This window comes from Pholis gunnellus (assembly GCF_910591455.1).
Source record: "Pholis gunnellus genome assembly, chromosome: 3".
Classification (NCBI taxonomy): domain Eukaryota; kingdom Metazoa; phylum Chordata; class Actinopteri; order Perciformes; family Pholidae; genus Pholis; species Pholis gunnellus.
The window spans coordinates 12,899,296-12,914,171 of record NC_136529.1 but is presented as its reverse complement, the minus strand read 5'-3'; the positions used below and the strand labels follow the sequence as shown (position 1 = coordinate 12,914,171).

Genomic DNA, 14,876 nt, shown 5'->3' with positions numbered 1-14,876 from the left:
GAAGTAAATTTGTGGGCTCACCAAAGTTCACAAAGACTGTGAATGTCTGTAACAAATGTAATGGCAGTCCACTCAATAGTTGACGAGATATTTCACCACAAAACACAAATATCAACCTGCTATTGGTGCTTGATGAAAAGTCGGGTTCACCATAATAATATTAATGACATCTGTTCCAAAGCTCACGGCGATCCATCCAACAGCTGTTGAGATATTTCATTCTGGAAAAGTTTAAAACAAATACCTGTTGACTACATGAGTACAAGAAAGTGATCCAGTAACATAGAAACACAGATTTTATTCAAACACAAAAATACACTGCCTGGCAAATATGCCCCAGATCAGTTATTCGTCATGTAACAAATGCCATAAATACAAAATAAAATAAATATTAAATAAAAAAATGGACAGTTGTATTAAGACATTATGTAAACAAACAAGACTTGAGGAAAAAAAATGCATCATGTGATACAGAGACCAACTACAAAACATAACAATGTGTGATTCTTCGCCCTGAGTGGAATTATAATTCCAAATTTAAAAGCAAGTCTGATTGATCATAAAACATGTAGAAAAACAAGCAGATTTAAAGATCCAGAAACACTGGCAGGATAAAGTGAGTGCTTGGAAGAAAACGCCCTTAAATGGTGAAGAGCATTACATTTTTCAGTCGTTCAGTAAATACAAACCAAGCACTCTCACGTTGTCTCACATTTTGCACTTACTCTTATAATTGTTTTATTTACTACATCACATAATGTTTATGTTCAACATATAAAACATTTTTACATGAAGATAAATTATTTGCCTTCTGTTATCATAAAGTACTTAAGTGTTTTTGATCTCAGTCCTTTCCGAGTGGCTTGGAGGGTCCTCTTCAGTCACGCCACAAAGTAAACCCCCTGCAGTGTAGCTCAGTTTCATCCCCCCCCCCACACTTCAGTCCTCCTCGTTCGTGAGTGAAATGGCATGGTCGGTCAGTGCTCTTAGATTTGGAGGAATGCTTAGATCACACTGCAAACACGCTGAGGGAGCTGGTCTCATCTTTCAGACCCAGGATGCTGTATGCTATCCTTTTCATGTGGCCGGGCAACCGCACTCCAATATTCCTGATGTCTCTGAAAGGACAAGATCAATGACACCGTTTTAAAAACGCTTTTGCATAAAGAGACTACAGAGGTCCTTGGAAAGCATTGAATCTCACTGGGGAGCATCTAAACTAATTAGAAAAAATATAAATTGTGTTCTTTTCGAAAAACAAAATGCACATATTGCATCTGAAAGCAATGCATAAATGGTTTAAATAGATTGATTAAAGTACCGGATCAACAATTAACTGATAAAATGTTGGGCAGGACGGTGGCGCCGCATCAGATTAAAAAAGGCCACTGCTGTGGAAGCTATGGCAGTAGAGAATGATAGGAATGACGTGGCAGAGGGAAGTATTTCAACGTTCACAAACTGCCTGACAAATGTTCAAGCTGAGAGCTCAATACTTCCTCTGTGTTACTACAAAGCGTGGCCTGGTGCCAGATAAAATCAGCGCAGCATTGCTGAGCTGCACCTGTGCCATGTGTGCACTTACTCATGCCTCAAGGCGAGCACCTGCTCCATGGTCGTGATCCCGGCGCGAGCAAAGCTTTCGTTGTACTGGTTCATTTTGATGGACTCCAGCCACTCGGGCACCGACCTGAACATGGTGCCGTCACAGCCGCTGGTGCTGGGCAGGCGGATGGACACGCTGCGAGGAACAGTGTACATTTGGATTACTCATCATTTACTGCCACATTATGTTCACTGGGTACATTACTGTCAACTCAATGCGGACAGTTTCCAGAGATATTTCAATAATTTGTCATTTTCTAATGGCAAATACCAAGACTAATACAGCTCTAGTTAAAGGAAAAAGTTAGAGACATATCTTGGAATTGAAATGGAAGATGAATATTAGTTTAATCTACTTATTAACACACAACAAGGGTTTATAAATAGAGTTTAAGTTGTGTAATTCTCCACATAATTCATTATGCACCTGAGAGGATTAGTGTCTTTTATAGTAGCTATTTTCATTCAGTCTCTTTTACTTTGTTGAAAATAAAGTTCATACCGTGGATCAAAGTCAGCGATGGTTTTCAAAGACTCTGGGCTTCGGAGCAATTTGTCCAACATGTTGACGATGTCTGTGAAGCGAGGTCGTTTGGAGCGGTCCTGCTGCCAACACTGGAGCATGAGCTGGTAGATGGCGGATGGGCAGTCCATCGGAGCAGGAAGCCTGAAGGCCTCGTTGATAGCCTTCATGACCTGAGGAAGAGGGAAGGAAGCTCTTAGATCTAAAGTATATTTATGAGTGTGCTGACGAACAGTCTGGAAAGAGTGCCGTGTTCGTTTGTTGACATCAACAGTAAATTTAAAGAGGATGGTGGGAAACTACTGTGGACGTCAGGCAACTTTCTACCACCACCTACCCAGCAGACCCTCGGTGGTTTACACACGTTAAAGTTTGACCTACACAGGCTAAAACAATCCTTCATCTCAACCGCAAAGAGGTGGACATACCTCATGGTTGCTCATGTCCCAGTAGGGCCGTTCTCCAAATGCCATGACTTCCCACATGACGATGCCGAAGCTCCACACGTCGCTGGCTGAAGTGAATTTCCTGTAAGCGATGGCCTCGGGGGCCGTCCAGCGGATGGGGATTTTACCTCCCTGACAGAAGAGAAACATTAACAAATCATGTTAAATGTGAGAAGGGAGTGGAAACACAAAGCGCTGAAAGACCAACACCTTAGATTGGACACTTGAGAGTGAAAATACCATTAGCAGTCTGGCATTCGTAACTAGAAAAAGAAAGGGTTGTTCTCTCTATGCTTTTAGGCTGTTAAATATGCAGCTGTTAGACTCACTCTCGTCGTGTAGGTGCCCTCAGCATCATCCTCCAGCACACGCGACAGCCCAAAATCAGACACTTTACACTCCAGGCAGCTGTTAACCAAGACGTTTCTTGCTGCCAGGTCCCGGTGGACGTAGCTCATGTCAGCGAGGTATTTCATGCCAGCAGCTATTCCACGCAGCATCCCGGCCAGCTGATATGATGGAATCTCTCCATCACGGTCCTAAAGGAAAACAATACATCTATTAAATAACTCTTTCTTTTAGCTAATTGTTACAAGGTTACAGTCAAACACAATTTAATTAAAGGAATAGTTCAACATTTTGTACAATGTAAATAAATCAATAACACTTTAATGTGTAAATAAATATAGAGAAACACAATTCCAAGTTCCTTTGCACAATGACGCACAAAGAAACGTATAAGATCGTTAAGCTCAAAACAGTTTGCTAGTGTTTTAGTTTGCACCCTCAAGTTATATTAAGGACTAACAAATATTAAATTTCAAGTCATGTGACCTTCCTGTTTGCAACAAAATGCATACCTTCAGATATGTGTCAAGAGCTCCGTTCTCCATGTATTCTGTCACTATCATGGCATGCTTGACTGAAAATTAAAACAAAAACGTACGTTTAGTGAAAGCAAAGTATACAAGCAGTTGATACAAATGAGTTGAGAATGATTGCGTGACTTCTGTCTGAGGTTTTCGACTCACATTTGGTGACAACTCCCTCCAGGCGGATGATATTCGGGTGCGAGAACTGACCCATGATGCTGGCCTCGCTCAAGAAGTCCTGCCTCTGTTTCTCAGAGTAGCCCGGCTTCAAGGTCTTGATCGCCACGGCCACCTCCCCTCGCTTGGAAGACTTCATCACGCCCCAAAACACCTCCCCAAACTCTCCTGATCGGCAGACGGACAGCAGGAGGAAACATTAGAAACTGCGCTCTGAGATTTCATTAAATGTAAGACAGGCGATAAAATAAAACACTTACCAACACCGATGACTTTCTGTTTGCTAATGGCAGTGGGGTCAATTTCTGTGACAAACTTCTGGATGGCGATGTTAGGGTCCTCATACGTGTGTGGATCAACGTAAGTCTTCAGAGGCTTGAGTTGATCTATGGAGGAAATGATGACCAGAATAGTAGGCTGAATATTAGCATAATTAACTATCATTATTATTATTATTATTGCATGTACAGAATGGTTTTCTAACCTGATGAGAAGTAGGGATCTTCAGGTCCTCCCCTGCCGCGAGAGTTCAGTCTCCTGAGAGGAAAACACGAATAATCACTACAGGACTAAACAGAACACAGACCGGCTCTTTAGTAATTGCAGGTCAGTCTCTACTGAAAAAGACCAAAGCTGTGTTCAATAGCAGCACCAGCTATTACTGATAAACCCTCCCTGAGCCGTCATACCAGAAAATCTTTAATTTACTCGAGCTTGTGGCACATAATCACAGTTTGCAGGTCTGTAGATAACATTTATCTGAATGAGGCAGGCGTTGGATGTGGATATGAAGCATGTTGTTACCAACCGTCTACGCAGCAGCAGGACGGCCACCACAACGAGCAGAATGATCGCTACTCCAACTACAGCTCCCATCACCATGGTGGAGTTGTTCTGGATCTGAGACTCAGCTGTGCAAATCGCAGAAAAAGACAAATTTAGCAACTCAATATGTGAAATAGGAGTTTATACGGAGAGACTAGTTTCATCTGCTGTAGATTTGAAGGCTGCTGGTACCTAATGGTAAGGTAAGGAACTCGTGCTCCACACTGTAGCTGCCGGGGTTTCCTTCAGGACTCAGTGCCTGGACCCTGAACATGTAAGTAGTGTCTGGGGTGAGGTCAATAATCTGGACAGAACTTTTCTCCAAAATCAGGACTGTGTAGGTGGTCACATCACGCTCGCCCTCATCATCCTGCGAAAAGGAAAGTGGGTGGATTAGAAAAATGTTGGAATAATTTACAGCCTCAACTTTGAACGAGGGGAGGGGAGACAAAAGAGCACAAAGCACTCTGTCTTACTTTTCTGCGGTACATCAGCTCATAGCGGTGATTGATATGGGCTGGAGGCCTGCGAGACAAAGTCCAGGACAGAGACAAGCTGGTGGGGCTGCGATCATCCAGATGGATCAACGTCACCTTTGGGGGATCTAACGGTCGGTGAGAGACAGAAAGCAAAATAATGGTTAGTGACTAATCATAGTCTTTGGAACGGAGATTTGGAAATAAAAGCCTTTGGGATTCAGTGGGTCAGACTGAATTCCTCTTTGTGTAGTAAGCCCTTCTTTTTGTACAATGGTTTTCAGTAGCAAATACAATTTTATATGAAACAATGTCTAAATATCTAAATATCTAAAAATGTCTGTTTAGGGTTCTGGAGACAACAGATCATTTTTAAACAGCTCAAATAACATACAAAAAAATAGTTTTACCACCTTGATACTTTTCCTAATCTTATCAGAATTTCTTATAAACATAATTTTGAACAGATGATATGTTTCATAAATCTGCTACAGAAAAATGTAAAAGTAATATTTCGTAATTTGGTATAATAACATTTTATGGTCACTTCTTTGCCAATTGTACATGTTCTGTTTGTTGCAAAGGAAAGGGTTACCACTTCAATACCTTTCTACATATTGGGTTTTAACAGGGCTTTTGGTGTGATCGGGCTCACCTGTGTAGTCCAGAGCGGTGGTGATGCTTGCGATGGGCCTGTCGGTACCGAACTGGGACACGCCGCTGTGAGCCTCGACAGTGAACGTGTAGTTCAGATGGGAATCCAGGTCACTGACGACGACCGTGGTGTCCTGCAGGTCTGTAGGACCTGGCTCGAAACGGATCTTCTCGCCACAGGGGACACACAGGGCCTCGTCGCAGTGCTCGCACACCACACTGTAGGTGAGGTCGCTGCGGCCCCCGGTCACCAGCGGTGGGCTCCAGGCCAGCTGCAGCCTGCCCTGTGCTGACAGGGTGGTGGAGGTCAGGTCACGAGGGCCACTGGGTGGAGCTTGGGGAGGAAGTACAGGACACAGAACAGTTAGCCTGATATTCTGACCCTACCTGTAATGAGCCAAAATGTGACTTTGTCAGTACTATGACAGTGAGTGTGGTTGTTACCAGAGCAGGGTGACGTCGGAGTGTCTGAAGGGGAGCGGAAGAAACCTTCCTCACATTGACATTCGGTGGCGCCGGCTGCGGAGGGCTTGCTGTTATCAGGACAAACCTGACATAACTCGCTCGATACAGATGTCTTGAAGTAGCCTGGTTTGCATGCTGTAAGAGAGAGAGAGAGAAGGTGTGTGTGTTTAAGCTTGACATTAGGAGTAACTGAAACAGACAAACACAGGAAGGGATGACTGATCTAAATGCAAACAATGAAGCTGTCTCTGTAATACCAGTCTGTTCCACCCGACAGGAAGCTTTTGTTGTGAGTAACCTATAATCACTGAGGCTTTGTATCCAGAGGAATGAAAAGAGATTTCCCCGACGATCTGCCTCTACTCGCCTTTTTTGCCTGAAGGCCTAATCTCAGGTCACACTGCCGGTGTCAACCGGATGACAGCAGAGCATTAAATCCGTCAGGTGATCTGATCTGCCTTTCCCCTGTGAACTCTCGGCTCATATTCTCTGGCAGATAATACTTGTGTTTTCGCCAAAGGAAACCCTGGACACTGCTGGAGAGTTGTGATGGACATTTCAGCACACGGATAAACAGTCTTCCAGGGCACGGGAGGTTAATGAACGTGCAGAGTGGACAGAAACCAGGACGCAGGAGCTGCAATTCAGTCTGAGGCTGATGTTTCCTCTCTTTCTTAGTTCCTTCCTTCCTTCCGCTAACCCCCGACACCAATCGCAAATTACAGCATCCAAGGTTGAACAGTGAGGAGGACAAGAGAATCAGGAAATAGGAAAAGCTGCTGGAGACGGGTATGATTTTCAGTGTGTTTATGGAAACAGACATACTTTTTGAGGTGATAAAGGGCTCCAGCACAGTAAAAAAGAAAAAATTTAAAAGAATGGATCTTATGAAAGATCTCCTCTCTCCGCTTTCATTCTGCTGTCTCTGAAGGGAAGAGGCTTTCATCTGGCCCCTGTGCTGGTGGCCGTGAGAAGAGGTCGAGTGAACCCTGGATTAAAGACGCGGTCGCGTTACTTTCACCATTCAGGCGGAAAGACCTTTGCACTCCAAGTATTGCCGCAGTGGAGGAGAAGGAGCAGGTTGAGTAGGAGGGATGAAGATGAATAGATGGATGGATGGGGGATGGGGGGGGTAAAGGTCTGGAGCACCAACAGAAGTTCTCTCTGGGGAGTCACTCGGCGGCAGTGGGGGTGTAGCTGAGGTCTTTTCGCATAAGAAAAGGAGGCCAGCCCATTTCATCTTGAGCTGCAGCAGCAGGACCTCTGTCACGTACCAAAGAAACTCCAGCCCTATTCATCTATTGTCTCTGAGATTGGACAGAGTGGTGCCATAAATATGGTGGCTTACTCCGTATACAGCTCCCAAAAGGCGGCATGTGTGCAATGTATGAACATAAACATTGTCGATGCAAACTTTGGCGACGATGGATTCTCATATTTACTTTCAATTCAAGTGTTTGCGTTGTTTTGTCAATCTAGGGAAAGGGTTGAAATACTGTTTTCATTTGATCCCAAACTTTAATTTTCCCCTCTTGAATGAATGAATAGTCCCGCGCTCCTCTATGGCTACGACACACACGTGAAAAGGACTTAAGTTCCACTCTGGTGCATCTGTTAATTGAATCCGTTTTTTGCTCTTTGTGTCGACCCATTGTTCTAATGAGTGGGAACACGGATTAGGGAGCTCGTTGCGTGTGTTAACAACCGGATGAAAGAGCAAAGGGAGGCAAAGCGGAGCATGTCATTGGCTAACAGCTGTCCTGTTGCTCTACTAATCCTCTTGACTAAATTACACTCCACACCTAACTAAGCAGCCACGAAACTAACCACCCTCATGCACCAACTGTCGACTGACTCCCCCACCCTCCGACTCCGGGGACAACCTTCTTATTTGTGTCAGTCAGCATTCCTCCTCATGTTGCTTTACTTCCTTTTCCCACAACAGTTGTGCTCTTCAGTGGAATGCACATGCGGGCCACGAGCCTTTAAGGATCTCACTTTCCCTTGTAAAGTGCAAATAGGGCGTTGGAACAAACTACAACTTATTCACTGTGTTTTAACTTGTATAATAAAACGTGTTTCCTGCATCCTAATACTCAGGTCATCCTCCAGATTTTGGAATCCCAATTTTTTCCGAGTCATAAACATTTCCTGTCTTCCTCTGCCAACATCCGTTTCAAGTGATCGGCTCAGAGTCCACCTCAAAGACGGAAACAATCTTCTGCCGTGACTTCCTCCCTGCATTCCTCTTTTTATTCACTTTTACAACCGCAGGACAATATTTACTCTATGACCCACTGTACTTATCTATCAAAAGGCATGTAGGGCTGTGACTAACAATACAAATTCCAATAACTATTAATCTTGCAACTAATAGATTATTCATTCGGTCCATGAATGTCACAAAAAAGTGAAAAACGCTTGTCAAAATGTCCTAAATCTCGAGGTGACGTCTTCAAATGTGTAGTTCAGTCTGACTAACAGTGCCAAAGCCAAAGACATTCAGCTTAGAGTGATATAAGACAGAGAAGAAAAACTATTGAAAGGTTGGAAACTATTTCTTTGCATTTTTAGTTGACAAAAGGACTTAAAAGATGAATCAACTGTCAAACAAGTTGCTTACTATTTCCTGTCTATTAACTAATGGCTTATTTCTTTAAGCTGGTAAGAATGATCTTGCGTCTTACAGGAATGAGTCTAAAAAGAGACCAAACTCAGCCAGTCAAGGTGCCTCGGACAGACCGCAGCCTGACTCAGTCTAACCTCCTGAAGGCGTGTCGGCCCCGACCCTGTAATCTGTGGTTCCGGTCGCCTTAGCAACTGGTGCAAAACAAATACTTGAGGAGGAGAAGACACACCACTCAGGTAGTTATTCTGACACATTCACACGGTCCCTTCTTTTCGTCAATCAGTGCTGTAAGGTGACGCGAGGGTGAAAGAATTCCTTTCAGAAGTCCCTGCAGCACACTGTGCCCTTCCTCCCTCCTTCCTCTCCTTTCTGTAGCCTCTCTCCTCCCACGTTTCCTCCAGACAGCCCAACACACCACACCCGAGGAAGACAAATTCCACACAAACAGGAGACCATTCAATACGAACACCGCAGATATGTCCTTTACTGTAAATATCTACTTGTTTTTTTTTTTTAGATACTGCAACGTTTTTGCTTGTGTTACCTTATTTTAGGTGTCACTCATATAAATAGACAAAAGTAGAAAACTTCAAAAGTATGTTCCCCAACTGCTATACTTTTAGATTTTTTGTTTTTAAAAACTACCTGCTTATAAATATCTGAATGGTTAAAAAGCTTTCTCTCATGACCCTTTAATGGAGAAAGTTTTCTCTTTTCATCGGCTACTACGTGGCAACACTACGCAGTATGCACTGTAGTACACAGCTTCTGCAGTTTGTATACAATAAATTAATGTATTTTACTATTTGAGAGAATTAATCCCTTCCAAAGAGAAAGCAAAATGTATTCCAAAGTATTTAATACTTTTAGTTTTAACTCTTTTCTAGGTTAAGGAGCTCTTCATACTGAGCAGTGACTTGTGGGACAATAGTCTCAAAAAACGTTGAAATTTAGGAGACAAACTGACATCTTTAAGTGTATGTTGTCAAATCTCCAGTGTAAATACACAACAAACTTAGAGTGCACTTAGAAGGATGTAGTAATTGAAACACAGCCTCTTGTGCTGTACATTATCACCCTCAGCCATCGACCTATCCATAAAACTGTGCCTCAGCCCGGCCCCATTCCTGCGTCCTGAGAAAAAAGGGCAGTGGAAAGAATGTGCTGTTGGCCAACAGGTAGAGGGATGAGGCATCGACTGGAAGCTGTTGAAATTCCCCCAGTGGTTTTTAGCTATATCACATGAAGCAATCTGTGGTTGCCATAAAATCAAAACTAAACAAACGGGTTTAGACATCTTGTCTGTTTCTTCCCTTCACCGACGCTCCACCTATGCTATCGGACCCACTTTGACACAGATATGACAGAGTGCTCTTGCGATAGATTTCCAAACAAGCTAGACGCAATTAACATTCCTCTGTGCTCATTCCTTACTACCAAAGTAGTGGTTGGAGGAGTTTAATTGACTACAACTCGCATGGCAACGCAAACACGCCTCAGTTGAGTGCGTGGCATACTTTAGTGCTTACCTTGGCAGGAGTCCCCGGTGGTTTCGTAGCCGGCGAGACACTGGCACTGACCCACGGGTACCACCCATTCACCATCAGCGGTGCAGTAGATGCGTGGGGTGGCCTGGCTGACGGCATTCTCCACACAGGCTCCCTCCACCTCCCTGAGAGCATCCGCCACCGTCTCCGGGAAGGCCGCTAAGCTCTGCACTGTGGACGGGCATGTTTTGTAGTACACTCGGACAGACAGCAGAGCCACACAAGCGCCCATGTCCTGGAAAGCCAGATAGAAGCCCTTTCGAGCCAGCGGCCCCACGGCCCTCGTCTCCGTGTTGACCTTCAGCACGGGGCCCCGCGTCACCTCGTCAGGAGCGATGGTGGCCACTTTGCGGAACTGACCTTTGCGGAAGTTGGTTCCTACGTCGGCATCGGCCTCCGAGATGAAAAGGTTGAAGGTTTCTTTGCAGGCGACAGAAGCACCGTCGAAAGTGTTGCAGTCTCGCACAATAAATCTGAGCTCCACAGAGACTCGGGTAGACCCCGGGCGCCGCTGGATGAATGTCGTGCGTAACCAGTTGTCCTGGTCAGTAGAGTCTATGCTACAAACGCTGTAGGTATAGAAAAGTGAGCCGTTCACCACCGTCTGGGCTATCTCCCACTGTAGAACAGAAAGAGATAAAGCAGAGGGATTAGTTTTAGGGGCAAAAGTCACTGTTACAAAACTACAATAATGAAAGGAGAAAAAAACTCTTTTTATTTTTTTTTTCAGGGAATAAGTACAGGGTTCAGAGGCTTTGTTCTAGCTGAGAACCGGTTTTATTGATGAGACACCTCTTCTTTCATGCTGACTGAGAAGCTCATAAAAGTGCAGAAGTGAGCTGGAGCTTTTTTCCACACATTAAGATTATTGGCCTGGACATGTGCCGTGCTCGCGACGTGTGTGGTTTTCCACTGACACACGAGGGTGCATGTGTGCGAGATCCAGCAAATGCTACTGAGACTACCAACCAACATTTATGGCAGTTAAATGAGCTTTATAAGCAAAGTGGCAGCACAATTGGCAGCAATTAAGACTTTTTAAGAGAGGGACGCAATGACGAGCAGAAAGATTAAAAGCCTCCATATAACATTAAACGTTAACACCTCATATGTTAGCACTATAGTGGGCTACTGCTGTGTTTCAAGAAACACATCAATGCTTAACTTTACCTGTTAGAAAAGAGAGGCGTACATATATGTTTACACTATTTCAAGAAAGTTAAATTGCTACCATTAGAATAGAGCGCATTAATACATAATTTCAGACAATTACTTAATTACTATCCAACTTCTATTGTCTACTGTTCAAATGTTCTGAAGCCAAGACCACACCTAGCAAATAGTCACCCCTGGTACAAATTTAAATACATTTTACAAGTGTGAGAAAGTCGGAATAGAACAAAGCGAAGTTTGATGGACAGGGGGAAATCCTATCCGATCAAACGAGAGCCCTTAGATCTTTTGAGAACGTAAGAAGAAACTTTGCCCACAGAGTGGAAGTGGCCATGTCCTGTTGCTTTTTTTAGCTGGAAAGCCACAGAACTATAGATAGAGGGATGGTTCTCCACACACAGACCATTCTTTCTTTCGCTTTTACTCATACGTCTTCCCACAACTGTACATATCATCTCACTGCTCTTATCTCTAAATTCGGAGAGGAATCACAAGAAAATCTTAAAATTGTGTTCCTTGGTTCATTTCTGGAATTAAAACAACCGCCTGTGGTTGTGTTAAAAGCACGACGGTACAGTAAATTTACATGTAGGTTGACCCGTGACATTTTAATGGCATTCATAAGTTCTTCATGAAAGGGTAGCGTTAACACAAGACTAGCTGAGCTCTGCCAAACCTCAGCGAGCTGCCACTCATTCCATCTCTCCCAGAGAGCTTTTTTAGTGGACTGAACGAGCAGAAAGAGGCCTCGGTTATTGTTGCTAAAGAGTATGCAAATCCTCACAACAACTAGTCTTCAGCTGCCCTTTTGAGTCATTTGTTGTCTTACTCAGCGAGAGACGGTTTCAAGTCTTGAACCTGAAGTCTTGGAAAAATGCCTGTTGAGGTATAAATACTCACTCCGTTCTCGTATGGCAACGTCAACCACCCCAACTCTGATCCTGAAGCTCTCATATCCAGCAATACTTCTACAGAGACAGACAGAAAAACATATTATGACATAGTTACAACAAGCACAGAAGCAACTAATGACATCTGATATATATATATGTACATATATATATATGCAGTCCTAATACACCTTTTGTTAAATTAGAAAATGACTACGTTTGGACTGTGTGACTCTACAATTCAATTCTCTGCCTTTATTATCTCGTGGGGGGGGGGGGGGGGGGGGGGGGGGTGCATTATCTTTATGAGGGGCACATGCCACGCTTTGACAGTCTAATCTGGCATGTCGGTCTGATTCAGGACTTCATTGACCGTGTCCTCCAGGTCCAGGATACAGGACTAATAATGTCTGAGACAGGCGGAGGCAGTTCAATTACCATGACGAGAGAACTACATGAATATGCGCCACATGTGAAACATGAAGTGTGACATGTTCAGGCATCTCACAGGTGACGTGTAATCCTAAATTGACAAAAGGCCAGTAAAACAAATAGAAAGAAATAAGAAATAAATTGAAGCGCTATATTACAAATAGATGATTCGATCTTTTCGATCATTTAAACTATGATCGAAATGATCTAAACTATTTAAAATAATGAAAACAAGGTTCAAATGGTAAATGTATATTTTCAAAAGAGGCATTCACCACACTATATTATGTTTTATACACTTACTGAAAAACAAAAACAGACATAAAGTCCTATACGTTAGCACTTTAAACCCACATTTACATAATTTTAAAACAGAAGTAAGACTTGAGGCTATCAAATTCCAACCTCCTGACTCACGATGTCCGGTAAAGCTCGGCTATACACTTATTTCTTTTTACACAACACGTGAAAAACTTACGTTCTTTGGACTGGAGGCTGATAAATACTTGATTGATGAATAAAAACAGGAACAAGTTGACCCGATGGAGCTTCATGATTCCGCACAACTTTTAATAAAGCCGTGGTTAGAAATCCCCAAAGTCTCGCTGCTCTCCTCCGTCTGTCCCACTGGCTCCACTTCTCCGAATACTTCACTCTACCGGCTCAGTGAGCACGAGCCCGCAGACCATTGAGAAACAGGTGGCGTCATCGCTCCGCCCCCCTCCCCCCCCCAAAGCTTTGGAATGCTGAAGTTCTCCAAATATGGTAATATAGGGGCGGGGCCAAGACGGTTTAACCACACCTGTTTCATTGAGAAGGATGATGGCCCTCATAAGCTGCACTGTCATGTTATTGATTTTAAAGTGTTTGCTAAATTAATAAATCAATATTTAATCAAACTCTGTACTATCATGTACATTTTGCATATCAAACACACGTGTATATTAAAGTCAGCACCATAGGTAACTTATGTTAACAACAACAAAAGCTAAATGCAAAAGTTTTAGTCATTGTTTAAACATTCTGCAAGTTTGTCAAGCAGTGATGGTGAAAGTAGAAATCCTTCAATGTTAACCATTATAGCCTAAAGTAAGTGTACTAGTATCAGCACAATGCACTTAAAGAATCAAGAGTTTGTATCATGTAAATTAAACCTTCCAGAGTATATTATTATATATGTTCAGTGTTTAGACCCCTTACTTGAGTAAAACATGAAATATTCTTAAAGTATCAAAAGTTATAGTACTGATTATGCAGAATCATTTCTTTTAGAGGGTCATACTATTATAGTCTGTATGGGTTTTTATTACAGATGCATCGTATCCAACATTTTGTTATTGCTGGTGAGGTGGAGTATTTTGCATACATGGGTAGTTTGATCTTTATCCATTCATCATTATTCCGCATTTGATCGTCTGTTTTATACGTTAAATATCATTTTTCAGAGTTACTACAACTATAACAAATATACAACAAATAAATAGTGGAGTAAAATATGCATTTCCATCTGAAATGTAGTGGAGTCGATTATAAAGTACCGTAATATGGAAATATTCAAGTAAAGTACAAGTACCATCAAATTGTTCTTCAGTACAATAATTGAGTAATTATAGTTACTTCCAATACAACAGTAGTTCTAAACTTGGTAGTTATCAAAATATTTAAAACATTTTAAGCATTTCAAATATGATTTTCTCAAGGCGAATAAATGTATTGATATTTTGTGCAATTTTTTTAAATACGTATATTTTTCTTTATTAGTATTTTTCTCATGGGAGAGGAGATTGTGGGGCAATACTCTGAATTGAACTCAATTACATTATTAAATGCTGAACTCTACACATTTTTAAACAAAGCAGACCCTTTTATTAACAAAACGTTTTTCAGTTTTCATTTGAGTCTTCGGTTGAGTTTCTTAGCTTGAACTGTAGCTGGTGAGTGTCTTGCACATGACGTGGGACTTTAATTAAAGATGGAGCACCAAGCTACACCATAGCATGGCTGTAAAAGATCCATTCTAGTCCTGCTTGGTTACATTTGAACTTGGTGTTTAAATGTACATTTAAAAACCTTCTTGGATGTTTTATCCATGCTGGGATATTATGCTGTGGCAGCGGGCTAAATGTTTCAAACAATAAGTGTCAGTAATACAGTACAAATAT

At 42.5% G+C, this 14,876-nt stretch overlaps 1 protein-coding gene across 1 annotated transcript; it reads right to left on the bottom strand.

Moving 5' to 3' along the window:
- Positions 1–373: 373 nt before the first annotated feature.
- On the bottom strand, positions 374–13,331 carry epha2a (eph receptor A2 a). The gene is made up of 17 exons (XM_079185452.1): positions 13,193–13,331; positions 12,293–12,360; positions 10,202–10,838; positions 6,023–6,178; positions 5,580–5,912; positions 4,925–5,052; positions 4,641–4,818; positions 4,432–4,534; positions 4,108–4,160; positions 3,884–4,009; positions 3,606–3,791; positions 3,435–3,496; positions 2,904–3,113; positions 2,557–2,706; positions 2,108–2,301; positions 1,586–1,741; positions 374–1,118 (listed from the first exon to the last, which is right to left on the bottom strand). The coding sequence occupies exons 1-17, from the start codon at positions 13,266–13,268 to the stop codon at positions 1,010–1,012; spliced, it is 2,925 nt and encodes a 974-aa protein (XP_079041578.1). The 5' UTR covers positions 13,269–13,331; the 3' UTR covers positions 374–1,009.
- Between the last annotated feature and the right edge of the window lie 1,545 nt (positions 13,332–14,876).

Excerpts from the sequence above, each read along its gene's own strand:
- epha2a (XM_079185452.1), bottom strand. The coding sequence starts at position 13,268 with ATGAAGCTCCATCGGGTCAACTTGTTCCTGTTTTTATTCATCAATCAA. Across the intron at positions 6,179-10,201 it reads CACCGGGGACTCCTGCCAAG|CATGCAAACCAGGCTACTTC; the intron begins GTAAGCACTAAA and ends TCTCTCTTACAG. Across the intron at positions 3,497-3,605 it reads GGAGGGAGTTGTCACCAAAT|TCAAGCATGCCATGATAGTG; the intron begins GTGAGTCGAAAA and ends TTTAATTTTCAG.